Genomic DNA, 26,848 nt, shown 5'->3' with positions numbered 1-26,848 from the left:
ATGTACTAGTAGATATGCTTGGGTGCAGTGAAACAGGATGCTGGAATATCCCGTGTTCTTAAGGTGTTTAGGTGCTGGTACTGTGTGTTTGGAAGTGAGCATGACACACTGTAGGGGTTTAAAGAAGGACATTAAGACGGAATTCATACAGCCCACCCATGTGCATCCGAGCCGTGAGCAGTTTATTTCTCTTTATTTTTAAGTTCTGAATGTTTTTTTCCCCTTGCGCAGTGGTGCTTTGGTGGAGCTGGGGGGCGTGGCCATTTTGGGAAACGCCCCCAGAAGCTGCAGTCTCTCTGTTATGCTGAGCTCCATGATCCGCGTGCCTTAGCTCCTGCTAGCCGGGCTGCCATGGGATTGGTCAGGCACTGCGACTGCTTATTATCTGCTTTGCAACCCCCCTCCCCCCCCCACCACCCAGCGTCAAATTTTATTTTTCTTTCAATTATGGCAGCATCTTTCTTTTGTAATATAATGAGATATGCACTCTGAGCAGGGCAGTCATATGGCATGGGCTTAGATTTGCATCCTTTAGAATTCGGCTCTGACACCTCACAGAGAGCCCTCCCTCTGTCGGGACTCTTTCTGAAAAGCCGTCCGGCCGCCCCTCCCCTCCTCCTCCCCCAGGGCTGCTGCAGAGCTCTCCGGACGCCCTGGCCGACTCCTGGTACTGGCGTGGGCGGGACCGGCTGTACGGGGAGTCAGACCTGGACCTCAGCCGGTCCCTGGGGGTGCACGCCCTGATCGACAACATGGTGAGCTTCGTCAGCGGCGACGTGGGCAACGCGCCCGCCTTCAAGGAGCCCGAGGAGGGCACGTCCACCAGCCCGCAGGGCGCCATCATCGCCATGGAGCAGCAGCAGAGCCGGGCCGAGGTACGGGCTGCCCTGGGGCTGTGTGTGTGGAGTTACTGAGGCAGGGCGCTAAGCGCTGTGCTTATCCTGTGTGTGATCAGGAAGTGTGAGCTGCTGTCTCATGCGTTCAGGTGTGTGTGTTCCATAAATGTGTAATGCATGAAAATGCATTAGAAGGGAACCGTACAGAGCACAGAATAAAAAGTGTATTTGTGTGTTTGCATGCGTGCTTGTGTGTGTGTGTGTTTGTGCGTGTGTGTGTGTGTGTGTGTGTATGTGTGTTTGTGCGTGCGTGCGTGTGTGCGTGTGTGTGTGTGTGCGTGCGTGCATATGTACGTGTGTGCGTGCGTGTGTGTGTGTATCTGCACGTGTGTCACTGCCCCTTCAGCTGCGGCTGGAGGCCCTGCACCAGATGGTGGTGCTGCTCTCGGGGATGGAGGAGAAGAGCCAGGCGGCGGGCGTGGGCCGCAGTGCCCCACCCTTCCAGTCCTCCTCCCTGCTCACCTCCGTGCGCCTGCAGTTCCTGGCCGGCTGCTTCGGCCTGGGCACCGTCGGCACCGGCGGCACCAAGGGCGAGAGCGTCCAGCTGCACCACTACCAGGTAGAGAGAGCCGCCATGGCGCTACCGCCACCTCACCACTGCGCTCCCAGCCTGTCACTGTAGAGAGGAATCACTTCCTGTTTCACTGTGCTATTACAGATATGTGCTGTGCTATGGCCTCTGAGGCCTTCTCTTCAGTAAGGCCTCAGAGGCCATAACCGGGGCTCTACACACGAGCTCCAGAGCTGAAAAACTTCAGGCACATGCTAATGAATCCCAGTGAGCAGATGCGCTATTAAATTGTTTTCCTAGTTAGCACACACCATTTTTCAGGATGTTCCTAAAGTGGGAGCAGTGTAGAGCCCTGCACCTTGATGCTGGTGCTTTAGCTGAGGGAATCAGGCCTTCAGCTTGTGACTGAGGTTAACGCTGATGGAGGGGTGTGCTGAAGTGCTCCTTTCCCCTCCGACCCAGGACGGTATCAGAGCCGCCAAGAGGAGCCTGCAGAGGGACATCCAGACCGCCGTGCACAAGATCTACCAGCAGCTGTCCGTCACGCTGGAGAGGGCGCTGCAGGCCAATCAGCACCACTCTGGTGAGGATCTCTCAGGGACACACCCCCTGCATGACACGCCCGCTCACAATGCAGGACAGGAGTCACACGCCCCCCATAAAGCCTTAAAGCCATTGAGTCCCAAGGACAGACATGCGTCTCATGTTAGTTGAGCACACCCTACTGTAGATCATCAGTAGAGCAGTTTGTGAGCCTCAGTAGGGCGTGTCTTCATGCACACTTCCAACCCATTTCCATATAAGTCCAATTTTTACTGAGGGGCAGTTTTTGGGGGAGCACACAGATGGCAGGCCTTGATCCAACAGGCACAGCACCATTTTCACATATTCATGTCCATAGACTTGCTGGGACTGAACTCCCTTGCTGGTTGTAAGAGCATTACTGTGTTAGAGAGGTGCACAGCCTACTCCCATAGACTCCGGAGTTTTGGTATAGTCTGCAGTTACGGTGACCTGTGTTTTTTTTTTCTCCCCTCCCAGAGGCCCAACAGCGCCTCCTCCTGGTGACGGTGTTTGCGCTGAGCGTGCGCTACCAGCCGGTGGACGTGTCCCTGGCCATCTCCAGCGGGCTGCTGAACGTGCTCTCTCAGCTGTGCGGGACGGACACCATGCTGGGACAGCCCCTGCAGCTGCTGCAGAAACCGGGCGTGTCCCAGCTCAGCACCGCCCTCAAAGTGGCCAGCACCCGCCTGCTGCAGATCCTGGCCATCAGCACTGGGTGAGTACAGCACAGCACAGTACAGTGCAGTTGTCTTTCTCCCTGTTGGGTTGTATTAACAGTGCAGCTGCCTGTCTCCCTGTAGGGTAGTATTAACAGTTCCCTCTCTCTGTCTCTGGTATAGCACGTATGCAGACAAGCTGAGCCCCAAGGTGGTGCAGTCCCTGCTGGACCTGCTGTGCAGCCAGCTGAAGAACCTACTCTCCCAGGCGGGGGTCAGCCCACTGGCCACGGGCAAGGAGGAAGAGGAGGAGAAGTCTGAGGAAGGATCTGACCCAGAGAAGAAGGACTTCAGAGGTGAGGGCTGGGCTTGGAGACACACTATAACGTCCTGTTACTAGCCTGGAGTGAAAGACACGCACATCCAGACCTTACAGCTAGATACAGAACCCGAAAATGAGTTTAAACACAAGAACTAGTCCCAGTACTGTGCAGAATATTGTGTGAGTGAGTTTGTGTGTGTGTACTGCCGGTGAGGTCACGTGATGTGTGTTTGTGCTTGTGTGAGAGAGTGAGTTGGTGTGTGTGTGTAATAGCGGTGAGGTCACGCGTTGCGTGTCTGCGCTTGTGTGAGAGAGTGAGTTGGTGTGTGTGTGTAATAGCGGTGAGGTCACGCGTTGCGTGTCTGCGCTTGTGTGAGAGAGTGAGTTGGTGTGTGTGTGTAGTAGCGGTGAGGTCACGCGTTGCGTGTCTGCGCTTGCGTGAGAGAGTGAGTTTGTGTGTGTGTGTAATAGCGGTGAGGTCATGCGTTGCGTTTCCGCAGCTCTCCTGCGCAAGCAGCACACGGCGGAGCTGCACCTGGGGGACTTCCTGGTGTTCCTGCGCCGCGTCGTCTCCTCCAAAGCCATCCAGTCCAAAATGGCCTCCCCGAAGTGGACCGAAGTCCTGCTCAACATCGCCGCCCAGAAGTGCTGCTCAGGTTCGACATGCAGCCGTCCCTCCGGAAACACAGAGACCGTGCTGGAGATGCGAGGTCATGTACGTTTACAAATGAAGGGGCTGACCTGGGTCTTGCTGTGGTCTTCCCTCAGGAGTTCCTCTGGTGGGGAACCTGCGGACGCGGCTGCTGGCCCTCCACGTGCTGGAAGCGGTGCTGCCGGCGTGCGAGTCCAGCGTGGAGGACGACCAGATGACCCAGGTGAGCGCGTTCCTCCTCCCCTCCTTACTTTCGGGTGCGGCGGACTTCGCGGCGGGGTCGGACCGCGAGTGACCGCGCGGTGCGTTTCCTTTCAGGTGGTGGAGCGCTTGTTCTCCCTGCTCTCCGACTGCATGTGGGAGGCGCCCATCGCCCAGGCCAAGCACGCCATCCAGCTGAAAGAGAAGGAGCAGGAGCTCAAGCTGCAGGTACGGACACCTGTCATGGCTTCTGTGTGAGCGCGCTTATGGAAAGTGGTACTGTAATGCACATAATTAAAAGGTGGAAAGGATCAAGGAATTGAGCGCTCACATTTTTAGCAGCCGTTTAGTAGACGTGGTTTTCACAGGTTTTGCATTCAGTTTACAAAGCCAGTTCCCAGCGCTACACTACCACTGACACACATGCAGACACCCTACGCACTGAGGATATTTTTGAGGTGTTTACACGCTGTGGTGGCCACGCCTCTGCCGCCTGTCATGTGATCCGTGGCTCCTTCCTACAGGGGGAGGCGGAGGAGGAGGACGAGAACCTGCCCATCCAGGAGGTGTCGTTCGACCCGGAGAAGGCCCAGTGCTGCGTGGTGGAGAACGGCCAGGGTCTGACGCACGGCAGCGGGGGCAAGGGCTACGGCCTGGCCTCCACCGGCATCTCCTCCGGCTGCTACCAGTGGAAGGTGCTTCAGACCCGCCCCTGTTCCGCCCCTGCCCCACCCCCCACAGCGCGTACCACAAAATATAGTACAGAGGATAGTGAAAAGCCTGAAGTCCGCAGGCTGTGACTGAAGTGTGCTTGACGAGGTCTGGACTACACCTCCCATCAGCCCCTTTCTGCTCGGCCACCACTTCGCCAAGTATCTCTGATTACCGAACACTCAGTAGAACCGTTTGTGTTGTAGTGATTATTCTCTCAGTCCAGCGCAGTGTATTCGGTTAAGGGTGGGTTTTTTCTTCCCCTCCCTGTCCCTCTGGCTGGTATTTATCCAGAGCACCTGAAACTAGAGATCAGCTCACTTGTTACGAGCCTCAGAGGTGTTACCTCAGGTCTCCCTGCTGTCCAGCTGACAGGTGCCACCTGAGCGAGTGTCTTTATGAAGCCTTGCATATCGCCCCCGGCAGAACAGCAGGTGCGATATGCAGGCACATGAAAAATGTATAATAAAATTGTAAGACGTTTAGATCAACACAACTAGAGACACGACTTCCATTATTTTATGCAGTTCTGTGTGCTGCACTTTGATATGCTATGCTTGTTTTTAAAGAAGCCAAATGTTTGGAGACGCGCAGTAGCCGCCGTGGCGTTCGTTCTGACAGATAAATCAGTCTGGTGTGAGTCCAGTCAGTGTGGCTGTCGGGCGGGCTACAGGGGGAGGTGGGCGGGGCCGAAGGCTTCGGTTCCTCCCCATCTGTCGCCATGGCGCCGTCCATTCGGTGCAGTTCGCCCGCCGGACTCTGACCATCTGCCCGCGCGGGTCCAGCAGCTGCTCGGTGTGGCGCGGCGCTGGGTCAGCACTCAACACTGAGGCTGCCGGCCAACTAGCCTTTTAAACCCACCGGGCCCTCCTAACCCACCGGGCCCTCCTAACCCACCGGGCCCTCCTAACGCACCAGGCCCTCCTAACGCACCGGGCCCTCCTAACGCACCAGGCCCTCCTAACCCACTGGGCCCTCCTAACCCACCAGGCCCTCCTAACGCACCGGGCCCTCCTAACCCACCGGGCCCTCCTAACGCACCAGGCCCTCCTAACCCACCGGGCCCTCCTAACGCACCGGGCCCTCCTAACCCACCAGGCCCTCCTAACCCACCGGGCCCTCCTAACCCACCAGGCCCTCCTAACCCACCGGGCCCTCCTAACCCACCAGGCCCTCCTAACCCACCGGGCCCTCCTAGCGCACCGGGCATGCTCAGTACTAGTGCTGAACCCCAGCCCACTCACTGGGTTCAGGTTATTCCATCCATCAGAGATCTGAGAGAATGCCCTCAAACAGCAGGCTGTTAGCTGTCACTGTAGAGAACATTTCAATCAAATTTATAATGAATAGTAATGATGGGCATTGAGGCTCCTCTTGCTTCCTGATCTTAAACGCGGTCGGCCGCGGGACGGTTTTCACGGGGGGGAGTTATGGGGACGGTTCCAGTCCGTGGTCAGTGACGCGCCCCTCTCTCTCCGCAGTTCTACATCGTGAAGGAGAACCGGGGCAACGAGGGCACCTGCGTGGGCGTGTCCCGCTGGCCGGTGCACGACTTCAACCACCGCACCACCTCGGACATGTGGCTGTACCGCGCCTACAGCGGGAACCTGTACCACAACGGGGAGCAGGCCCTCACGCTGTCCAGCTTCACCCAGGGCGACTACATCACCTGCGTGCTGGACATGGAGGCCCGCACCGTCTCCTTCGGCAAGAACGGAGAGGTGAGGAGGGGCGGCCAATCGCGTGGCTCGGTTACTGCCGGAGGCCGCGCGTGCTGAGCGCGCTCCAGAGCTACTGCCGCCCATTAAACTTCAGCGGCGCAGATATGAGAATGTGTTTAGCCAGCACCGCTGGGCTCTCCTGCTGATTACATTCTGACTGCTTATAAAAACCTGCCTAGTTAAGAAGTCATGAGCTGTGTAATTAAGAAGATACAAGCTGGCAATCAATAAAATATAGATCACTGCTGCCATTTCAAAGAAAAGAAGGAAAAAGTCTTCGGTTGAGTTGTTCCTCATCGGGTGAAATGCGATATTGTGAGTGAGCATTAGGTCCTGACCAGCATTCTGTAACAAACTGTGAAATTGATTTACTGCAAAAAAGGTTACCCCACCCCCCACCCCCGTTACTTTTGTTCACCCCCACTACCTTCAGCTGACTGTAGCCTGCCCTGTCTTTTCTGCCCCTCTCCAGGAAGGGAGGGAGGGGAGAGTCGTCTGTTTTTCTGCAGGTGCCGTCCTTCCCTCGTTCAGCAGGGATGTAATATAATGCCTGTGATTTAGAGCGTCCCTCCCGCGGGAGAGAGGCTGTCGTTAAGGGTGACTGATGGCTTCTCCCTCCTCTAACGCGCTGCTGTTTCCCCCTGCAGGAGCCCAAATTAGCCTTCGAGGACGTGGACGCCACCGAGCTCTACCCCTGCGTGATGTTCTACAGCAGCAACCCCGGCGAGAAGGTAAAGCATTCAGCCACCAGGGGGCGCTGAGGCACCAGCCCTTCATTATTCTCAGCCCTGATGTACGGATAATGCCACTGGCCCACCCTCGTTACAATGCTCCTGTCACAAAAAAAGGACTTCCCGTGACGTTTGAGCTCTGCCCCCTTGTGCTGACCTATGGAGCTGCGAGGTTTCTGAATAATTTAGCAGTAGCAGAGCCAGTGGAGCACATTTCATGCACTTTTCTGGACTCCTGCCACTGCTGTATGTTTTGCTGAAGGCAGTTGGGTTTGAAAAGTGGTCAGATTTCCTCACTGTTCGCCCCATATGTTTTTGCATGTCCTTGCATCTGAACACTGGCGGAATAGAGAGATCTGAAAGATAAAGAGACAGAGAGTCTTAGTCTAGATCACTGGCATATTGTGTGTGAAAATCAGTTAGAGCGCCCCCTGTGGGTCAGTCCTGGGCCTAAATGGGAGGCAGCCCTCGGAGGCTGAGGCTAATGGCATGTTGTGGGCGTCTGCCCCCCCCCCCCCCCCCCCCCCGCAGGTGAAGATCTGCGACATGCAGATGAGGGGCACGCCGCGGGACCTGTTGCCGGGCGACCCCATCTGCAGCCCGGTGGCCACGGTGCTGGCGGAGGCGGCGATCCAGCTGATCCGCATCCTGCACCGCATGGACCGCTGGACCCACTGCATCAACAAGACCATGATGGAGCGGCTGCACAAGATCAAGGCCTGCTTCCGCGAGGGCGGGGGCCCCGGGGGGGGCCAGCGGCTCCGCAAGAGCCGCTCGGTGCAGAGCCGCGAGGAGCACGACGCCCGCCAGGACCAGCGGGAGGAGGAGAAGGGCCGCCACGCGCGCCACGGCCTGGGGGACCTGCCGGAGGCCCAGCTGCGCACCCTCTGCTCCGAGGTGTGGCCCGTGCTGGCCGTCATGGGCGGGGCCGACGCCGGCCTGCGGGTGGGCGGCAGGTGCGTCCACAAGCAGACCGGGCGGCACGCCACCCTGCTGGGCGTGGTCAAGGAGGGCAGCACCTCCGCCAAGGTGCAGTGGGACGAGGCCGAGATCACCATCAGGTAGCCCACCCCGCCACCCGAGGGGGAATGGGGTGCAGGGGGTGGGGGGGTCTGGAAGAATCCGGAAACATGACAGTTGATGGCCGTCATTAATTTTAGTTCCCAGCTTCATTGTGTGGTTTCCGTAGTTCCAGACATACAAACTTCTTTATGCCACACGTATTACTCATCTGTGAGCAGCTGGGGGAGAATATCGCACGTTAATGCATCCAGTACATTTACGATGTGGTTTGCACTTGGGTCTGCATTTGCATGTGTATGCAGGATGCTTTTAAGGTGCTTCAGCTCTGAAGAGATGCATGTGTGCTGTATCTCTGTGAATGTGTTGTTTTTGCCATGTCTGGCTCAGTGTATGGAGATGCGGTCTTTCTTTTGCCGGTATGGAAATGTTCATTAACTGGATCTGCTTTTGTTTCGCTCTGAAGGATCTGTAATCCAGCACTCTCTCGCACTGCCTCTCTTCACATCCTGCTCTCCTCATTCCTCTTTGCCTGACCCCTTTATCCAATCACATTCTCTCTCCAGGGAGGTGGGGGCGGGGCTTCATCAGCCCCACGATGAGTGGAGCAATCGTGCGCTGTCAGTGACTCACTCGCTTAAACCAATCATGGTGTTTTGCTATGGAGAGCAAGGCCATTTCATTGGTTTAAGGCAGCGATTGACAGCCCATGATGGCGCCATCCATTGTGAGGTTCTTGAAGCCTCAAACTCACGCTGCTGTCTTCTCCCATCATCACAACCGTTTCCTGTTTTGTTTTGTTTATTATTATTTAAATTTTTTAAGTTTGCTTTTCTGTAGCTCTTCCTCCTGTCTTCCCCTCACTCTGTGTTTCCTTTGTCACTCTGGTCTTCATTAAAGCTTCCCAACTTTTTGGTCGCCTAGTGACACGCCCCTGTACAACCTGGAGCCGTGCGAGCCCCTGCCCTTCGACGTGTCGCGCTTCCGCGGGCTGACCGCCTCGCTGCTGCTGGACCTCACCTACCTGACCAGCATCCACGAGGACGCCGGCAAGCCCGCCGCCCGCCGGCACGACCGCCGGCACCGCCGCGGGTCCGAGGAGAAGGCGGAGGCGGAGGCGCGGGCCGAGCCGGAGGCCGGGCGGGAGACGGGCGACCTGCGGGTGTCCCACAGCCTGGACGAGGTCAAGGCCCACGCCGCCGCCTCCAAGTCGGAGGGCGAGATCGCCGCCTCCTTCGCCCTGGACGGCCAGCAGGCCCCCGCGGCCGAGCCCAAGCGCCGGCCCCACGAGCACGGCGGGCGGGGCCACGAGGCGGCGCAGGCCCAGTCGGAGATGCGCGCCGTGCAGCTGTCCTACCTCTACCTGGGCGCCATGAAGTCGCTGAGCGCCCTGCTCAGCTGCAGCCGCTACGCCGAGCTGCTCCTGGTTCCCAAGGCGCTGGCGGAGAACGGGCACAACGCCGACTGCGCCGGCTCGCCCGTCCTGCAGGAGGAGGTGGAGATGCGCGCGGCGCTGCAGTTCCTCATGCGCCACATGGTGAAGCGGGCCGTGGTGCGCTCGCCCATCAAGCGCGCGCTGGGCCTGGCCGACCTGGAGCGCGCCCAGGCCATGATCTACAAGCTGGTGGTCAACGGACTCCTGGAGGAGCAGTATGGGGGCAAAGTCAAGCCTGGTGAGCTCCACAGAAACACTGTGTACTGTTTGGGCAGCATGTGCCATCGAGCGGGGTATTTACTAAATACTCATCACTGGCACGCACCGCTAATGTAATTCCAGTATAACATTAGCTAATAGAATTGGCTAATGATAATTTTATGCCGTGAATCTCTTGAGAATAAGTCTATGGTTGTTTTAATTGTTAGCATTGATAGTCTTTAGTGCTTCTGAACCCCCTGCCAGCTGCAGTGTGAGGAGCTTTGTGTCAGTGGCGAGGGGTTTTATGTGGCAGTTGGGGCCCAGTCATGTTTGAGCTGAGGGGTTTTATGTGCCGGTTGGGGCCCAGTCATGTTTGAGCTGAGGGGTTTTATGTGCCGGTTGGGGCCCAGTCATGTTTGAGCTGAGTGGTTTTATGTGGCGGTTGGGGCCCAGTCATGTTTGAGCTGAGTGGTTTTATGTGGTGGTTGGGGCCCAGTCATGTTTGAGCTGAGTGGTTTTGTGTGGCGGTTGGGGCCCAGTCATGTTTGAGCTGAGGGGTTTTGTGTGGCGGTTGGGGCCCAGTCATGTTTGAGCTGAGGGGTTTTATGTGGCGGTTAGGGGCCCAGTCATGTTTGAGCTGAGTGGTTTTATGTGGCAGTTGGGGCCCAGTCATGTTTGAGCTGAGTGGTTTTGTGTGGCGGTTGGGGCCCAGTCATGTTTGAGCTGAGTGGTTTTATGTGGCGGTTGGGGCCCAGTCATGTTTGAGCTGAGGGGTTTTGTGTGGCGGTTGGGGCCCAGTCATGTTTGAGCTGAGTGGTTTTATGTGGCGGTTAGGGGCCCAGTCATGTTTGAGCTGAGGGGTTTTATGTGGCAGTTGGGGCCCAGTCATGTTTGAGCTGAGTGGTTTTGTGTGGCGGTTGGGGCCCAGTCATGTTTGAGCTGAGTGGTGTTATGTGGCGGTTGGGGCCCAGTCATGTTTGAGCTGAGGGGTTTTATGTGGCAGTTGGGGCCCAGTCATGTTTGAGCTGAGTGGTTTTGTGTGGCGGTTGGGGCCCAGTCCTGTTTGAGCTGAGTGGTTTTGTGTGGCGGTTGGGGCCCAGTCATGTTTGAGCTGAGTGGTTTTATGTGGCAGTTGGGGCCCAGTCATGTTTGAGCTGAGGGGTTTTATGTGGCGGTTGGGGCCCAGTCATGTTTGAGCTGAGTGGTTTTGTGTGGCGGTTGGGGCCCAGTCATGTTTGAGCTGAGTGGTTTTATGTGGCGGTTGGGGCCCAGTCATGTTTTTGCTGAGTGGTTTTGTTTGAGCTGAGTGGTGTTATGTGGCAGTTGGGGCCTAGTGTTTTTGCTGAGTGGTTTTGTTTGGACGCTGTGTGGTAGAAGCGGACCCGGAGGCCGAGGAGACGGAGGGCAGCCAGCTGGCCCAGACCCCGGTCACCACCAGCCCCTCGGCCTCCAGCACCACCTCCTTCATGAGCAGCTCTCTGGAGGACACCACCACCGCCACCACGCCCGTCACCGACACAGAGACCGTGCCCGCGTCCGAGTCGCCCGGCGTCATGCCCCTGAGCCTGCTCAGGTCAGACGCGCTCACGCACACGCATACACACACGCCTGGTCATGTGACCATCTATTAGTCCTCCTCTTGGTCTTTTCTATGCTGCCAGTTTTTCATTCTATTAAATTTATGAGTTATTCTGTTCTGTCTGAATTGTAGTCATTTTTATTCATAAATGGTGCGAATAAAAGGACGTGAATAGCAGTTTTTAAATTGCACTCAGCTGCCTTTTGGGAGAGTTCTCTAAGAATACTGCTCAGCCAATCACAGCCACCTGTGTACTGGTTCAGTGAGTGACCCATTTCACGGCCCTCCAGACGAAAAGAAACATAATGACCAGAGATGAAGTGCATTTTCAGTTCTAGGAAAATTCATTTCCTCTTTCCTGAATGAATATCAGTGGCTATTATTTAGTATTACCAGGCACTTTTCTGCATGTACGGGCAATCGGGACACTGTTTGTGCGGTGGTTTGTAAATGCGCACCTGTGTGTGATTTTGCTTGAACAGGCAAATGTTCTCCAGCTATCCGACCACCACCCTGCTCCCCACACGCCGCGCACAGACCCCCCCGGTCTCCTCTCTCCCCACCTCCCCCTCAGACGAGGTGGGGAGGAGACAGAGCCTCACCTCCCCGGACTCCCAGCCCACCAGGACCAGCAACCGCACAGGTACATGTGTGTGCCGCTCACACTGTCTCAAACACTCAGGTACATGTGTGTGCCGCTCACACTGTCTCAAACACTCAGGTACATGTGTACCCCTCACACTGTCCCAAACACACAGGTACGTGTGTACCCCTCTCACTGTTTCAAACACACAGGTACGTGTGTGCCGCTCACACTGTCTCAAACACTCAGGTACATGTGTGTTCCCCTCGCACTGTCCCAAACACACAGGTACATGTGTACCCCTCACACTGTCCCAAACACACAGGTGCACATATGCGGTACGGATATGTGCGATATCTGAATTGCATTGCACTCTGCATGTAGAGTGGTGAGTGTGAATTTTACTGCACCCGTGTGTAATCTCTAATCAGCATTAAACATGCAGGGAAGGCACACTAGGTGGCTGACACTTTCACCTGACACATTTCTCTGCGACTTTAGCTGTAGTATCTTCCCCATGTACACATTGACATGGCAGTGCGTGGTTGGTGGGACACCAGGGATACAGTGTGCTGGTTGTACTGCGGTGTGCTGGTTGTACTGCTGTGTGCTGGTTGTACTGCTGCCTGCTGGTTGTACCGCTGTGTGCTGGTTGTACTGCTGTGTGCTGGTTGTACCGCTGTGTGCTGGTTGTACTGCTGCGTGCTGGTTGTACTGCGGTGTGCTGGTTGTACTGCGGTGTGCTGGTTGCACCGCTGTGCGTTGCTGGCGGTAACGTGGCGGTCGCTCTGTTCTCATCGCCCTTTCCCGGCCTGTGCCTGCAGCCCTGTCGGACCCCAGCAGCCGGCTCTCCACCTCCCCGCCCCCTCCAGCCATCGCCGTGCCGCTGCTGGAGATGGGCTTCTCCCTGCGCCAGATCTCCAAGGCCCTGGAGGCCACAGGTGAGGGAGTTCGCCATGGAAACGCTGTTGCTAAGCGACCCTCTGTATTTTTTGCTTCTACGTCGAATGAGTTTGTGACTCAGGGCACGTCTGTCTTTTGCCTCCTGACCCAACTTAAATCCTAACCTTAACGCTGCAATACCTCGACCCAACGTTCACCTCTTCCCCACCCCTACCCTAACCTTAACCATCCACCAATCCTCTGGATTACCAACTTGATCTAACTCCAACCTCATTTCACCCCCCAACCCAACCCCATTTCAAACCCCCCACCCCTCCCAACCCCATTTCAAACCCCCCACCCCTCCCAACCCCATTTCAAACCCCCCACCTCTCCCAACCCCATTTCAAACCCCTCACCCCATCTCCACAGGGGCCCGGGGTGAGGCGGATGCCCAGAACATCACGGTGCTGGCCATGTGGATGATCGAGCACCCCGGTGAGGATGAGGAGGAGTCCCACACAGGCGGGGGCGGGGCCGACTCCTGCCCCGGGGCCATGTCCTCCAACGGCGGGGGCAAATCCGTGGAGAGGAGCTACCTGCGCTCCCCCGCGGACATCCCCAACGCCGACGCCGCCGAGATGGAGGAGGGCTTCAGCGAGAGGTGCTGCCGCCGCCCGTCACTGTGAAGCCCCGCCCACTTCAGGGCTTCGTACTCCCAGCTGGTCTCTGCTGTTGCAGAAATGAGTAGAGCCGTGGAACAAGCTTTTTAATGTGCTCCTCATTTAGACATTCATGCAATGCTTCTATTTTTCAAGAAGAATAGGTTGCATTCAAAAGGGGAGGAAGTTTAACTGGTGTTGCAATTCGGTTGGATGCCATTGCTCATAGTGTTTGTTCACTGTGGAGACAGCATAGCTTTCGAAAGAGAAGAACACAGATTAGAATCTCTACAGCAATAGAATGTTTAGAGCTTCGTTGAATAGCAAGTAGCTATTATTTGTGTGTATTTTCTATGTCGTATCTCTAAATCTTGTGTGTGTGTTGGTGCGTCTGCCGTGCCTCAGCCCGGAGGGTCTGGAACAGGACAGCGCCTCTGCTGCCAGTGGCCCCACCCCAAGGGGGCGCTCCTCCGTCAGCCGAAAGCACCGGTTTGACCTGGCAGCCCGGACACTGCTGTCCCGTGCAGGTGAGGATCCACCCCTCCCTCTCCTCCCTCTACCCCTATTCAGATAGTCTGTCTCACAGTGGGATGAATGAGCGGTGTAAGGGGGGAATGGAAAGGCGCCCCCTGCAGGCGCAGTAGCGTGCAGTACTGACCCCTCTGTGTGCCGCAGCCGGGCTGTACCGCTCGGTCCAGGCCCACCGCAGCCAGAGCCGGCGGGACGGCGGCAGTGCCCTGCAGCAGGACCCCGGCACCCTGTACGACTTCAACCTGGACGAGGAGCTGGAGATGGACCTGGACGAGGAGACCATGGAGGCCATGTTCGGCCAGGACCTGGCCAGCGACACCGACATTCTGGGAATGTGGATCCCGGAGGTACTGGACTGGCCAACATGGGTGTGTGTGACGCAGCGGCGGCTGCCTCTGTTCTTCCTTCGCTCCACACGACCAGGGAACATGCACACACACACACGCACACACACGTACACACACACAGATGCACACGTACACACACACAGATGCACACGCACGCACATGTACACACACACACACGCACACACACACACACATGCATGCGCACGCACACGCATGCCTGCGCTAGCTGCAGCTGCCTTTCACCTGCATGACTCCAGCTCTGGTGTTGCGTTGAGTCAGGCCAGGCTTAAGTGAGTGTGTGTAGTGAAGTGTGTGTAGTGAAGTGTGGTGGCGGGCTGTCTGCTGTCCTGTGAGTGGTCGATCACTGCTTGGGCTCTGAAGCTTTGCGCTTGGCATGGATCAGTCAGATGCTTAGAGAGGGTGGCCAACACATTAGCTTCTTTGCGCTTTAGCTGCTTTGCACTCCTGGAGTTGGCACGACATCACTGAGCTGTGTGTGTGTCTGTGTGTATGTGTGTGTGTATGCGTGTTTGTGTATGTGTGTGCTTGCGTGCGTGTTTGCATATGTGTGTGTATGCGTGCGTGTGTGTGTGTCTGTGCATATGTGTGTGTGTGTGTGTGTGTGTGCATGTGCGTATGTATGTGTGTGTGTGTATGCGTGCGTGTGTGTCTGTGCGTATGTATGTGTGTGTGTGTCTGTGTGTGTGTGTGCGTGTATGCGTGTGTGTGTATATGTGTGTGCTTGCGTGCGTGTTTGTATGCGTGCGTGTGTGTGTGTCTGTGCGTATGTGTGTGTGTGCGCGTGCGCGTGTTTGTGTGCTTGCAGCACGTGTGTGAGACGGAGGACCGTGACGAGGTGGTGGTGTGTGAGCTGTGCGAGAGCAGCGTGGCTAACTTCAACCAGCACATGAAGAAGAACCACCCGGGCTGCGGCCGCAGCGCCAACCGCCAGGGTTACCGCAGCAACGGCTCCTACGTGGACGGCTGGTTCGGCGGGGAGTGCGGCAGCGGAAACCCGTACTACCTGCTGTGCGGCAGCTGCCGGGAGAAGTACCTGGCCGTCAAGAGCAAAGCCAAGGTGCCCGTGCCGGAGAGGTGAGTCTGAATGCACCGCGGGCTAGGCTAGCCCTTCTCTGTGTACACCCTGTCTGTCCCGGTGCTGTCTCAGTACTGAGTCTGAACGCACCGCGGGCTAGGCTAGTCCTTCTCTGTGTACACCCTGTCTGTCCCGGTGCTGTCTCAGTACTGAGTCTGAACGCACCGCGGGCTAGGCTAGTCCTTCTCTGTGTACACCCTGTCTGTCCCGGTGCTGTCTCAGTACTGAGTCTGACTCTCATCTTGGTGCTTTGTGTTCAGATACAAGGGGCAGGCTCCAGACCTCCTGGGGAAGCAGGACAGTGTGTATGAAGGTATGGAGCTCGTGGACTTTAGTGAGAATCAGAACAAGTCGTCACACCACTTCACTGGGGCTGCATCTGAACCCGAGTGCCATATACATAAAATAATATGCTAAATGTGTGCACACATATAATATGCTGCGTAGTGATTGGTTTTATTCCTGTAGTTGGCCAAATTAATGTAACACAGAAAATGAAACTGTCTTTCCCCCCCATTCTGGATACATACATTTTTTTTGTTGAACAGTTACAGATAGAGTTTGTTCAGATACACCCATGTTTGGGGGTGTGTATGTATGTGCATGCATGCTAATGAGAGGGGTACACAGGGGGGGTACACAGGTGTGTGTGTGTGTATGAACTGTGCAAGGGTTTGCATACACACTCAGAATGACACTCTTAAATAAGGAAGTGTGTGTGTGCACGCAGAGGACTGGGACATGCTGGACGTGGATGAGGATGAGAAGCTGACGGGGGAGGAGGAGTTTGAGCTGCTGGCGGGGCCGCTGGGTCTGAGCGAGCGCAGGATGGTCCCGGAGGCCGTGCAGTTCCCCGACAGCGACCCCCTCGGGGCCTCCGTCGCCATGGTCACCGCCACCAACAGCATGGAGGAAACTCTGCTGCAAATCGGTCAGCGCTTTCCCATCATGCATTGAAGCCCACAGTTTCTCTCTTGGGAGTTATTATCCATGCTAATAACTGATTATTTTTGGCTTCTCTGGTTTTACACATGTGTGAAGTGGGCCCTTATGCAATGTAATGCACTGAGAATAGCAATATCAGCAACGCTTCATATTTAGACCCATGATTACATCATCAGTTAGACGTGTGCTAGTGTGTTAAATAGCCGCTACAGTGTAGCGTGAAGCCAGCGTTAGATACACTCATTTCAGTTCACTTGTTTTTATGGGGCCAGACCATCAGAGCCACCTGTTTGATTGGTTCAAGCCGTTCGGCCCATCTGGGCTTGTCATTTTACCTGCTGCCCTGAGTACCCAGCACTGTCGAGCCAGGTCTTGACCAGGCCACGGCGGGGCACACTGCATTATGGGAAGCCCTGCGTCTGTGATCCGATTGGCCGCGCGTCTGTGCTCCAGGCTGCCACGGCTCCGTGGAGAAGAGCTCCTCCGGCAGGGTGACCCTGGGCGAGCAGGCCGCCGCCCTGCTCAACCCCCACGACCGCGTCATGGCCCTGAAGAGGGTGACCGCCGCCGCCCAAGTGCTGCTGGCCAGGACCATGGTGATGAGGGCGCTGTCCCTGCTGTCCGTCAGGTGAGACCCCGCCCCCTGGGCAAGGCCACGTCGCTGTACGAATGATGAGTGCTCTGGTGGTGAGCGTGGTGGTGACGGTGTCGCCCCCTGCCTGCCAGCGGGTCCAGCTGCAGCCTGGCGGCGGGGCTGGAGTCCCTGGGCCTGACGGACATCCGGACGCTGGTGCGCCTCATGTGCCTGGCGGCCGCCGGACGCGCGGGGCTCTCCACCAGCCCGCTGGCCGGACCCGGCGCCTCGGAGCGCCCGCGGGGAGCCGCCAAGGCCAGCAAGCCCATCTCCTGCCTGGCCTACTTGAGCACCGCCGTGGGCTGCCTGGCCTCCAACAGCCCCAACGCCGCCAAGCTGCTGGTCCAGCTCTGCACGCAGGTGAGTCACCTCTGAGTCACTCTCCCACGCTCAGAGCGGGCGTGGCGAGCTTTCAGTACAGCTCCTGAGTCCCACTGCCCCTGCCGTGACGCGCTCAGCTCACTGTACTGTAGAAATGTGGGTTATTCTCCGGTTTGACAGACAGAATGCTGTCATCGTGCAGTGAAAACTGTCTGAAGCGAGTCTGTTATGTCAATATCTCTGTAATACAGGAGGGATTTCGGTTCAGCGATACGCACACAATTTATCACGGATTCACCTTCTAGCAGAAATGAGGCAAAGATTCATAGTGAATGGAGGCATGGAGGCTTGTTGGTGCAGTGAGGTTAGAAACCTGGACAGTGCAGTGGAAACCCTTCAGCCCCGGCACAGCGGTACCAGCCTCCTGCAGCCTTACTGAGCTGCGGAGGACGAGGCATTCACACAACCGCTGAAAAATACACCCCCCCTCCAGTCATCTTTCCCCCGGACAAAATTATACTTGACATCTAGCAGGAAGGAATATGTCATGTGACAGACTCTAACTCTGACTAACAAACTGCTTTAGAATTTACATGTGGTACGTGGGCACTTGTTATATTACGCACATTTGCATCAGCTTGGGTTGCCACCTTTAAAATCTAAAAATGTCAGCTGATAGATATCTCAGTTAATTACGTAATTTTTATGTAATTCTTAACTTTTGTGATATGTCTGTGTCATGTCTTTAAACGGTATTGTAACAAAAGCACAAAAAATGTATTTCCGTCAGTGTGACTCATTACAGACGTGGTGCTGGCAATGCTGAATGAAAGTTATTCAGCTCCATTTTGCCCTCATATGATATGTTAAAAATGTGCTTTGTGAATGACTGCTTCTGCATTAATGCTGTAGCGAGGTAATAGTGAAGACATCTCTGACATATGAATGAAATTATTGCTCTGGAGCTTCAGCCGAACAGTAATTCTGAAATCACTGGTATAGGTAAGTCTGGTATTACAGTGGTATGTGCCTCCCACCTTGCTCATTATAAACCACAATAAACGGCTCCATTTATTACTGATCTGTCTAGTCCAGCGCTGCTCAACTCCAGGTCCAGTGGGCCGCAGTGTGTTCAGGTATTCACTCCAACCATGCAGCACATTACCTGATTTAACTACTAACTACTAACTACTTTACCTCCTTAATTCAGGAAGTTAGCTTCTCAGTAAAGTCAGGTGGTGTGGCGCTTGTTTGGAGCAAACGCCTGCAGACACAGTGGTGTGGAGTTGAGTAGCCCTGCTCTAGTCTCTGCGGGACAGAAAATGACCCGTCCTGTAACTCTCTGCAGAATCTGATCTCTGCCGCCACGGGCATGAACCTGACCACGGTGGACGACCCCATCCAGAGGAAGTTCCTGCCCAGCTTCCTGAGGGGCGTGGCCGAGGAGAACAAGCTGGTGACCTCGCCCAACTTTGTGGTCACCCAGGCGCTGGTGGCCCTGCTGGCCGACAAAGGGGCCAAGCTGAGGCCCAACTACGACAAGACGGACATGGAGAAGAGAGGTTCGTCACCTCTCCTCATCCTCATTCGCTGCCATGACTCAGTCTCTTTTTGGCCATAAGCCCATGATTCATTGCCTTGCGTTTCGGTTTAGTTTTGCATCTTGTCTGCACCAATAGGACATGGGGTCTTCAGCCTTCATCAGATCCTGGACCTCCCGCATAGACAAAAGGGGGACGCGTTCTGTGTTAAATAGAGCATGCTATGTATAGCGTATTAAAAAGGATATTGAAATCTATGTAAAGCATGTATAACTCTGTCTTGCTAAGTTAAATACGTATTTGATTTTATTTAAAAACTGTTCTGCCCTGGATTTGTCTGTGTGGGATCTGGTCATAATGTGAAGGTTGAATACCCCTTATGTACAGTGGCATGTAGACAGGATGCCTTTGGGATCTAGTTTTAAAGGCTGTTACATTGCATCTGTGGTTTTAATGGGAAGCGTGCATGAAGAGTGATGTTAGGGCTAGCTTGCTGAGTAGAACAGTTTGCATGCCATTGCATGATAGCGGCGAGGTGTATTAGTCAGTTATCCTCACGATGGACTGTTAGTGCGCTGTTGCTGTCAGGTTGTGTGATTTGTGTGCGTGTTCTTCATTGTGCCCTCACTCACCCCAGCACTATGTCCTTGTTCTGTCCAAGCAGGTCTTGTAGCGCATTTGTTTGCCCATCCTTCATATAATCCTTCCGCTGTAGGCCCCCTGGAGCTGGCCAACGCGCTGGCGGCCTGCTGCGTGTCCACGCGCCTGTCCTCGCAGCACCGCCAGTGGGCCGCCCAGCAGCTGGTCCGCACGCTGGCCGCGCACGACCGCGACAACCAGAGCCGACCGCAGACCTTCGCCGACATGGCCGGCGACCTGCGCAAGTGCTCTTTCCTCAAGCTGGAGGCCCACCAGAGCCGGGTAGGTCAGCGCCAGCGCGCGTGCGGGGGGGGGGGGGGGCGTACGCGTTTACTGACCAGGCTCCCCAGAGCTTTGTCTTTTCCTCCACAGCTTATATACCCTTGTTTGCCTGTGGTTGTAGGCGGGGGGGCCACCATGAAAAGATCTCACATTGGGCCCCACCAGCCCACAAAAACTATTTGTTCTAATATTTTTGAGGGCCTCTGTCAGTCAGGACCCTTGGAATTGTTTTAACCCCGCACCCCCTTAAGGCACTCCTTTTTGTACTGTAGGTATCAGACTGCCCTTCTACGTACTGTAGAATGCGTCCACAGATTCACTGCATGTGAATTGACCCTTTCTTGGTCAGTTGAGGAACTGTCTGTTTACTGTCAGACTGATTGATTGAGGCGAAATATCACGCTGGCCTTGAATAATCATGGAAAATTTCCCAAATCAAAAAAAATTATAATCACCAGTCTGAAGTTTGGAAATGTCAGAATGCAAATATTTCTAACAATTAGCATGCTGACATTTGTATCTGTGAATTGTACTTGTAAATTACTGTAAGCTGAATGCCAAAAGTAATCGTCAACTGGATTTTATTTTTGCAACTAAGAGCATCTTTAAAGTATCGTCATTTCACAGCCGGTTTGCTTTTATGGCCAAAAAAATAACCTTTTAAAATCGTTATCCATAATGTGTCATTGAAGTCCCGTGCAATAACAGGGAATTGCATTTTGATGTTTGGCAGGTTGTCGCCTGTGGCTGGTGTAGCCGAAAAGGCCTGCTGGCCACCAGTGGCAATGACGGGACGGTCAGGGTGTGGAACGTGACAAAAAGCCAGTACACCCTCCAGCAGACCTGCATCTTCAATAAAATGTGAGCCGCGCTCCTCTATCTGGGGGGAGATGTCGTTAGCGTTGTGACAGGCTTGGTGCCGGTGTCCATAACGGCTGCCGTTTAAAGAGATGGGCAGAGAGCACCGATGGCAGCGTAAAGTGTACTTGGTGTTCCTTCAGCATCGCTGTGGAAACCTGATTATTTTTTATGTTGCGTAGAGTTGTACGGTAAGGTAAAGGGTGTGAAGAAGTTTCTACGGCGTGAAAAAAGATTTTCTCTGTCGCACAAAAAATGGGATTCTCAGAATTGGCAAAAAAACATTTGGTTCTTTTTCCCATTTACCAACACATCATTATGTTTATCACATGGATTCTGATTTTGTTGGCTCTTGAGTTGTGAGACATTTGTGGTACGTGGAACTGCGTGAGAGCTATGGATCAGTCGCGAAAGCCACATTATTTAATAATAAACAGATTTACAGCAATAGCCGCTGCATTCCTGACTGAGTTTCTGGGACTTGTGGTTGAGTTAGCGGTAGCCGCTGCGTTGCCTGTCCTAAGCCTGCGCGTGTCTTCGGGCAGGGACGGCTCGGCGGAGGACGGCCTGGGCTGTGTGGGCTCCCCGGGGGACCCCAGCCTGGCCCCCGTGTCCTGGAGCGTCAGTGGGAGGTACCTGGCGGCCGCCATGGAGAAGATGGTCAACATCTGGCAGGTCAACGGTGAGACGCGGGCCGTCTTGCCTTCCCCCGCACACTGAGACGGGGCCCTCCTCTTTTTCCATCTCTCTTACTTTTTAGTTTCTCAACCTTCTGGAGAGTGTATTTTTAAATGGTACTTTACCAAAGTGTTTAGTGGGTGTTCAGATGAAGCATGTAGGCGTGTTGGGGCCAAAGAGCTCTCCTCTCTTTCAGTTCTGTAATTGCTCCTACATCTGAGTGTCGCACTTACAGAAGTGATATCACAGTCCCTGAGACACGGACGTGTTTCACAGCCTGAGCTTGGAATAACAGCACTCTGCCCCAGTGCTTTCTTAACCCATGCTCTCTTACTGGAGCTAATCAAGTGGAAAAGGACTATTAGCAAAGATAAACTATGCATGTTTGTAATCCTTTTCAGTTCTTTTCGTATTCATTTCATTTTAGGTTCAATGAAATAAAGAAGGACCAGTCAGAATCGTCTAGAATGTGATTGTATGCTGTAGCATTAATATTTTCCTTCACTGGAACTAAGGGGCCTGGCCCAAACCATGAAAAACAGCCCCAGACCAAGGGCTGTCCAGATACTTTTGGTCATATAGTGTATGTTTGGTACAGAAGTCCGTGGAGAGTTAATCCTCACTGACTGTAGGCCTCTGTATGCAGTTTCTCAGTATGGTAGAGTAGTGAATGGTACTGTTCAGTGCAGACAGAGACAGATGCAGTGTATTCTTTTTGGTCACTTCTGCCAAATAATTTAGCAGAAAAACAATGGCTGTTCAGTTCCTGCCACCTTAAAGGCCAGGCACGACGCGTTCATTAATAGAACTGCCACTTTGTTCTACTGTAACATCAGCGTACAGCGGCTGATAACTGGCGCGCAGGGGTCTGAGCGACAGTGTGGCGGAGTGAGCGTGTGCAGGTTTCTGAGCTGCACATGCGAGGCCCTGTGCTTCTCACAGGCTCTGATTTGCCATGGGCAGAAGCCGTGTGAAACAGTCATTAAGATTTCACAGGCCCCAGAGCTGTGGACCGGCTTTGCAGCCAATTTCCGCACCGTCACCCAAGCCCTGCAGTCAAGACAAGCTGTCCTCCGCCCGCCAGTCCACTCCAGAGTGGGTTCAGCTCGGCTAATTAGGTTATGTGGGAATTACAGGCGAACGCAAACAGGATTTTAAATGTCATGCGCCCGCCCCCCCCCCCCCCCCCATAAAAAAAACATGGATTCAAAGTTATAAACTGACGCATCTGCACAGCTGAGTTTAGCCTGGCAGGCACTGGCAGCGATTTCTGATAAATCTGCCCCTCCCCCACCCCCTCCATAATGCTATGTAGTTTTAGTCCCTTTGGAGTGCTGTCTGCCTCCTCTCTCTGGGCTTCCTGAAGCTCGCTGTTCTGGGGGCTCTGGCTGTGAAAACGGTTCTCTTCCGACCTTTCAGCCGTCCGTTATTATTTCAGTCACAGCGGCTGAAGAGCCAGTGTGTTCCATGAAAGCAGCGGGCTCGTGCGCTTGTAGCCACGGGGTACGGTGGCCCTCTTCCTGGCTCAGGTTTTAGTGAACACATCCCCCCTACCAGGCAAACCTCTGGGACTTACGTGCCAGGATTCCAAACCTGAGGACTCATTATGAAGTGTAACAGCTGAGGTTTCTCAGATCCAGTCAGCTTAGCTTCTGTGGGCATTAGGGCCTGGTATTATGTATTTAAGTATGAAGCCCTGGGATTTAAGCATTCAGTATTTCTAGTGGAGTTTTAGTGATAATTCATTTTTGTGGTTCTAATGATTTTTTCTTTTCTGACAGTATGTATGCACCCTGCCAGGCTCAGAATCATCAGAGTTGTGTGCCCTCAATTCTGAATACACATTTTACATGTGCAACTTGGCAAAACCTAGAAAAAAGCCTCAGGAAAAAAAAACCTGACCTAAAAAGGTTCCGATTTTATAAGAACTCGGGGACGGTGTCTGGCACGTGTGCATGTAACAGGAGCCTGTAATGGCGTGGTCGGGCGTAACGCGCGGCGTAGTGGCTCGTGTAACGCTCTGGTGCCTCCCGCAGGGGGGAAGGGGCTGCTGGACGTGCAGCCTCACTGGGTGTCGGCGCTGGCCTGGCCGGAGAGAGAGCCGGCCTCCCTGTGGGCGGGCGAGCCGCTGGAGCTGCTGCTGGTGGGCCGGATGGACGGCTCGGTGGGCCTCATCGAGGTGGTGGACGCCTCCGCCATGCAGAGGGTGGAGCTGGAGCACTGCTGCAGGAAGGACGGTGAGGACCGGAGCGTCCACAGAGGGCGCCGTGCGCCGCGTCCCCTGCAGGGAGCCTGTGTGTGTGACCGGGTCTCTCTGTGTGCTCCCCCTAGTGGCCGTAATGCACATTGCCTGGTACAGCGAGGACAAGCCCTTCGCCATCGGATACGCCGACGGAAAGCTTCTGATCGGCTCCAAGGAGCCACTGGAGAAGGGAGCCATCGTGGTCATCGACGCGCACAAGGTGAGGGCTTCCCAGAGCCCCGAGGAGGGAGTCTCCTGTCCCTGCCAGACCCTGCTGCTGATGTTTATTCCTTTTGTTTGGTTTCCTGACTGATTTGGCGGTGATGTAAATGAGGGCTGTGCTACTTCCACAGGAGTCCATCAGCTGCATGAGGTGGGACCCCAGCGGCCAGGTCCTCCTCACCTGCGCCAAGGAGGAGACGGTGAAGCTGTGGGCCTGCCCCTGTCCCGGGGCGGGCTGGAGGTGCCTGCAGGCCCTCGCCCATCCCGCCACCGTCAACAGCGTGGCCTGGTGCGGCCTGCCCGGGCAGAGCCCCAAGCCCCTCAACATGCTGGCTACGTACGTGGTCCCGCCCCCCGTCCCGCCCTCCGTCCCGCCCCCCGTCCCGCCCACCTCTACAGCAGGTCCCCGGCGGATCCAGCAGGCTGGGTCGCCATGGCGCCCAGCACTCAGGCGCAGCAGGAGCACGAGAGGCCGATTGTTACCAAGCACTCAGCAGGCCTCCCAGAATAGAGCCCATTAGCCTTTCCCTTCCGACACGAGCTCCATGTTCCCCAAGTAACGGCACCGTTTATACGAAAGGGAAAAAACACGCACGTACTGCGAGGGCTTCTAATTCCGGAGCTCTGAAAAGAGAAAGCACTTTCTGTTCCCTCGGCCCGCTTCTGACCGGCTGCTGTGTCGCTGCGTGCGCTTCCAGGTGCTGCCAGAACGGCCTGGTCTGCGTCTGGACCGTCCCGCAGGACGTGCGCGACTTCCCAGAGTGCAGTTCCAGCGGCTGTGATGTGTGGTGGGAAATGGAACCGAAGTCAAAGCTAAAGGTAAAGCTGCAGCTCGGAGCAGCGGTGCAGGAGCTACGCGTGTCACTGGGGTTTGGGGTTTGGGGATCAGGGCCCAGATGGGGCTCTGTGTTGGGGCTGTATGTCAGTAAACAGCTGTGTGGGTGGTTGACATAGAAAAACCGAGCCAGAACAGTAAAGTATAGCAGTAAATTACTGAGGGAAGAGATGTTGGCCAATAGAGAGGCTTTTAGCAGGTTTACTCCCCGCCCCTCCAGAGGGTCGTCTCTCACTCTCTCCTGCTTACAGCACACTTACCGGCGGCCCAAGGGCGTGACCTGCGTGTTCCAGCTGAAGGGCCACATCACGCCCGCGCGGACCGTGGCGTTCAGCCCCGACGGCCTGGCCCTGGTGTCCGGCGGCGTGGGCGGCCTCGTCAACATCTGGTCCCTGCGGGTGAGTCCCGGACGTCCCGAGCCCCGTTTACTTTACGCCCAATACCTCCCTCCCGACCGAGTCACAGAGCTCCCGCCCCCCCTCCCCCGCAGGACGGGTCCGTGCTGCAGACTGCCGTAGCCGGGTCCGGCGCCATCAACAACACCGTCTGGATCCCCGACGTGGGAGTGGCCATCTGCTCCAACAGGTCCAAGGTGAGAGAGGCGCCCGCCGCCCGAACCCTGGGTCTGGGGCCTCTAGCGCCCCCGTGTGCCCGCCTGTGTCAGCGCGCGCTCTCTCGCTCGGCCTGCTCACCCGCGCCTCTGTTCCCTTCAGGACGTGCTGGTGGTGAACTGCACGCCCGAGTTCATGGCCAACAACCACGTTCTGGCCACCTGCAGAACGGCCCTGAAGAGGCAGGGGGTTGTGGGATTGAACATGGCTCCCTGCATGAGGGCTTTCCTGGAGAGGCTGCCCGTGATGCTCCAGGAGCAGTACACCTACGAGAAGGTGCGGTGCCACACACTGCTCAGCGACTCTGCTGTTGGTCGCTGTAATCCATGAATACGAGGAAAGCGCAGGGTGTCACTGCGTGTTTGAGTGAGTGTGGCTCTTGTGTCTGATTGGCAGCCCCACGTGGTGTGCGGAGAGCAGCTTGTGCACAGTCCCTACATGCAGTGCCTGGCCTCGCTGGCAGTGGGCCTGCAGCTGGACCAGCTGCTGTGCAGCCCCCCGGTGCCCCCCCACCTGCGCCTCTGCCCCCTGGACCCGGGCGCCTGGAACCCCAGCGAGTGGGCGTGGCTCGACTGCTTCTCCACCACCGTCAAAGCGGCCGAGGCGCTGGCCCGCGGCGCCCCCTTCCCAGAGTCCTTCACTGTGCCCGACCTGGAGCCGGTGCCCGAGGCCGAGCTGGCCCTGCTCATGGTGAGAGGCGCGTGCGGCCCCGCCCCCTCCTCTGCTGTCTCTGGTCTCTGATTGGTTCTCCTGGGTGCCCTCTGGTTGTGGACACATGGTAATTTCATCAGCCTTGTTTGATTTTTCCAGGACAACAGCAAGTGGGTCTCTGGAATGGATGAGCAAATTATGTCCTGGGCCACCTCCAGACCGGAGGTAATGTGTGTGTGTGAGTGTGTGTGTGCGTGTGTGTGTGAGAGTGTGTGTGCGTGTGCGTGTGTGTGTCTGTATCAGTGTGTGTGTGTGAGAGTGTGTGTGTCTCTGTGTGTGTGTGAGAGTGTGTGTGCGTGTGTGTATCTGTATCAGTGTTAGTGTGTCTGCCTCTGATTTGCATGCTGTTGTATGGCAGGACTGGCACCTTGGTGGAAAGTGTGATGTGCTGTTGTGGGGAGCTGGACGCCATGGGCAGCTGGCAGAGGCTGGCAGAAACACGCTGGTGCCAACCATCGCCCCCTCCTTCTCCCAGGCCCAGCAGGTGAGACCTCATATAAACCCCAAATTAACACCATATGTGCCTTTTCCTTCCCAGAGCTCATACTCTACACCACTGATAATCATCCCAGAGCTCATACTCTACACTGCTGATCATCTCCTTCCCACTGCTCATACTCTACACTGCTGATCATCTCCTTCCCACTGCTCATACTTTACACTGCTGATCATCTCCTTCCCCCTGCTCATACTCTACACTGCTGATCATCTCCTTCCCAGAGCTCATACTCTACACTGCTGATCATCTCCTTCCCACTGCTCATACTCTACACTGCTGATCATCTCCTTCCCACTGCTCATACTCTACACTGCTGATCATCTCCTTCCCAGAACTCATACTCTACACTGCTGATCATCTCCTTCCCACTGCTCATACTCTACACTGCTGATCATCTCCTTCCCACTGCTCATACTCTACACTGCTGATCATCTCCTTCCCACTGCTCATACTTTACACTGCTGATCATCTCCTTCCCACTGCTCATACTCCACACTGCTGATCATCTCCTTCCCAGAGCTCATACTCC

General features: G+C 55.5%; 1 protein-coding gene across 5 annotated transcripts in view; it reads left to right on the top strand.

Moving 5' to 3' along the window:
* Nucleotides 1–26,848, top strand: part of herc1 (HECT and RLD domain containing E3 ubiquitin protein ligase family member 1) — a 69,503-nt gene that overhangs the window by 25,623 nt on the left and 17,032 nt on the right. For 2 of the 5 annotated variants that reach the window (XM_035396085.1, XM_035396082.1), the window contains exons 26-63: nucleotides 628–875; nucleotides 1,243–1,455; nucleotides 1,870–1,990; nucleotides 2,449–2,686; nucleotides 2,811–2,983; nucleotides 3,450–3,605; nucleotides 3,718–3,824; nucleotides 3,920–4,030; nucleotides 4,327–4,497; nucleotides 5,995–6,234; nucleotides 6,882–6,965; nucleotides 7,497–8,026; nucleotides 8,886–9,658; nucleotides 10,996–11,194; nucleotides 11,683–11,843; nucleotides 12,608–12,724; nucleotides 13,098–13,329; nucleotides 13,733–13,854; nucleotides 14,003–14,226; nucleotides 15,032–15,300; nucleotides 15,562–15,614; nucleotides 16,032–16,232; nucleotides 16,700–16,874; nucleotides 16,973–17,240; nucleotides 18,550–18,763; nucleotides 19,407–19,663; nucleotides 20,397–20,524; nucleotides 21,067–21,203; nucleotides 23,236–23,436; nucleotides 23,531–23,661; nucleotides 23,795–24,000; nucleotides 24,362–24,482; nucleotides 24,750–24,896; nucleotides 24,989–25,090; nucleotides 25,212–25,385; nucleotides 25,506–25,799; nucleotides 25,920–25,985; nucleotides 26,179–26,304. In XM_035396085.1, the coding sequence (XP_035251976.1) occupies nucleotides 628–875; nucleotides 1,243–1,455; nucleotides 1,870–1,990; nucleotides 2,449–2,686; nucleotides 2,811–2,983; nucleotides 3,450–3,605; nucleotides 3,718–3,824; nucleotides 3,920–4,030; nucleotides 4,327–4,497; nucleotides 5,995–6,234; nucleotides 6,882–6,965; nucleotides 7,497–8,026; nucleotides 8,886–9,658; nucleotides 10,996–11,194; nucleotides 11,683–11,843; nucleotides 12,608–12,724; nucleotides 13,098–13,329; nucleotides 13,733–13,854; nucleotides 14,003–14,226; nucleotides 15,032–15,300; nucleotides 15,562–15,614; nucleotides 16,032–16,232; nucleotides 16,700–16,874; nucleotides 16,973–17,240; nucleotides 18,550–18,763; nucleotides 19,407–19,663; nucleotides 20,397–20,524; nucleotides 21,067–21,203; nucleotides 23,236–23,436; nucleotides 23,531–23,661; nucleotides 23,795–24,000; nucleotides 24,362–24,482; nucleotides 24,750–24,896; nucleotides 24,989–25,090; nucleotides 25,212–25,385; nucleotides 25,506–25,799; nucleotides 25,920–25,985; nucleotides 26,179–26,304 (7,490 nt within the window). The remainder of the gene's footprint in view (nucleotides 1–627; nucleotides 876–1,242; nucleotides 1,456–1,869; nucleotides 1,991–2,448; nucleotides 2,687–2,810; nucleotides 2,984–3,449; nucleotides 3,606–3,717; nucleotides 3,825–3,919; nucleotides 4,031–4,326; nucleotides 4,498–5,994; nucleotides 6,235–6,881; nucleotides 6,966–7,496; nucleotides 8,027–8,885; nucleotides 9,659–10,995; nucleotides 11,195–11,682; nucleotides 11,844–12,607; nucleotides 12,725–13,097; nucleotides 13,330–13,732; nucleotides 13,855–14,002; nucleotides 14,227–15,031; nucleotides 15,301–15,561; nucleotides 15,615–16,031; nucleotides 16,233–16,699; nucleotides 16,875–16,972; nucleotides 17,241–18,549; nucleotides 18,764–19,406; nucleotides 19,664–20,396; nucleotides 20,525–21,066; nucleotides 21,204–23,235; nucleotides 23,437–23,530; nucleotides 23,662–23,794; nucleotides 24,001–24,361; nucleotides 24,483–24,749; nucleotides 24,897–24,988; nucleotides 25,091–25,211; nucleotides 25,386–25,505; nucleotides 25,800–25,919; nucleotides 25,986–26,178; nucleotides 26,305–26,848) is intronic. The other 3 variants (XM_035396084.1, XM_035396083.1, XM_035396086.1) reach the window with 3 other exon arrangements.

The sequence above is a fragment of the Anguilla anguilla genome, chromosome 16 (genome assembly GCF_013347855.1).
Source record: "Anguilla anguilla isolate fAngAng1 chromosome 16, fAngAng1.pri, whole genome shotgun sequence".
NCBI lineage: Eukaryota > Metazoa > Chordata > Actinopteri > Anguilliformes > Anguillidae > Anguilla > Anguilla anguilla.
This window is presented reverse-complemented; position numbering and strand designations above follow the sequence as displayed.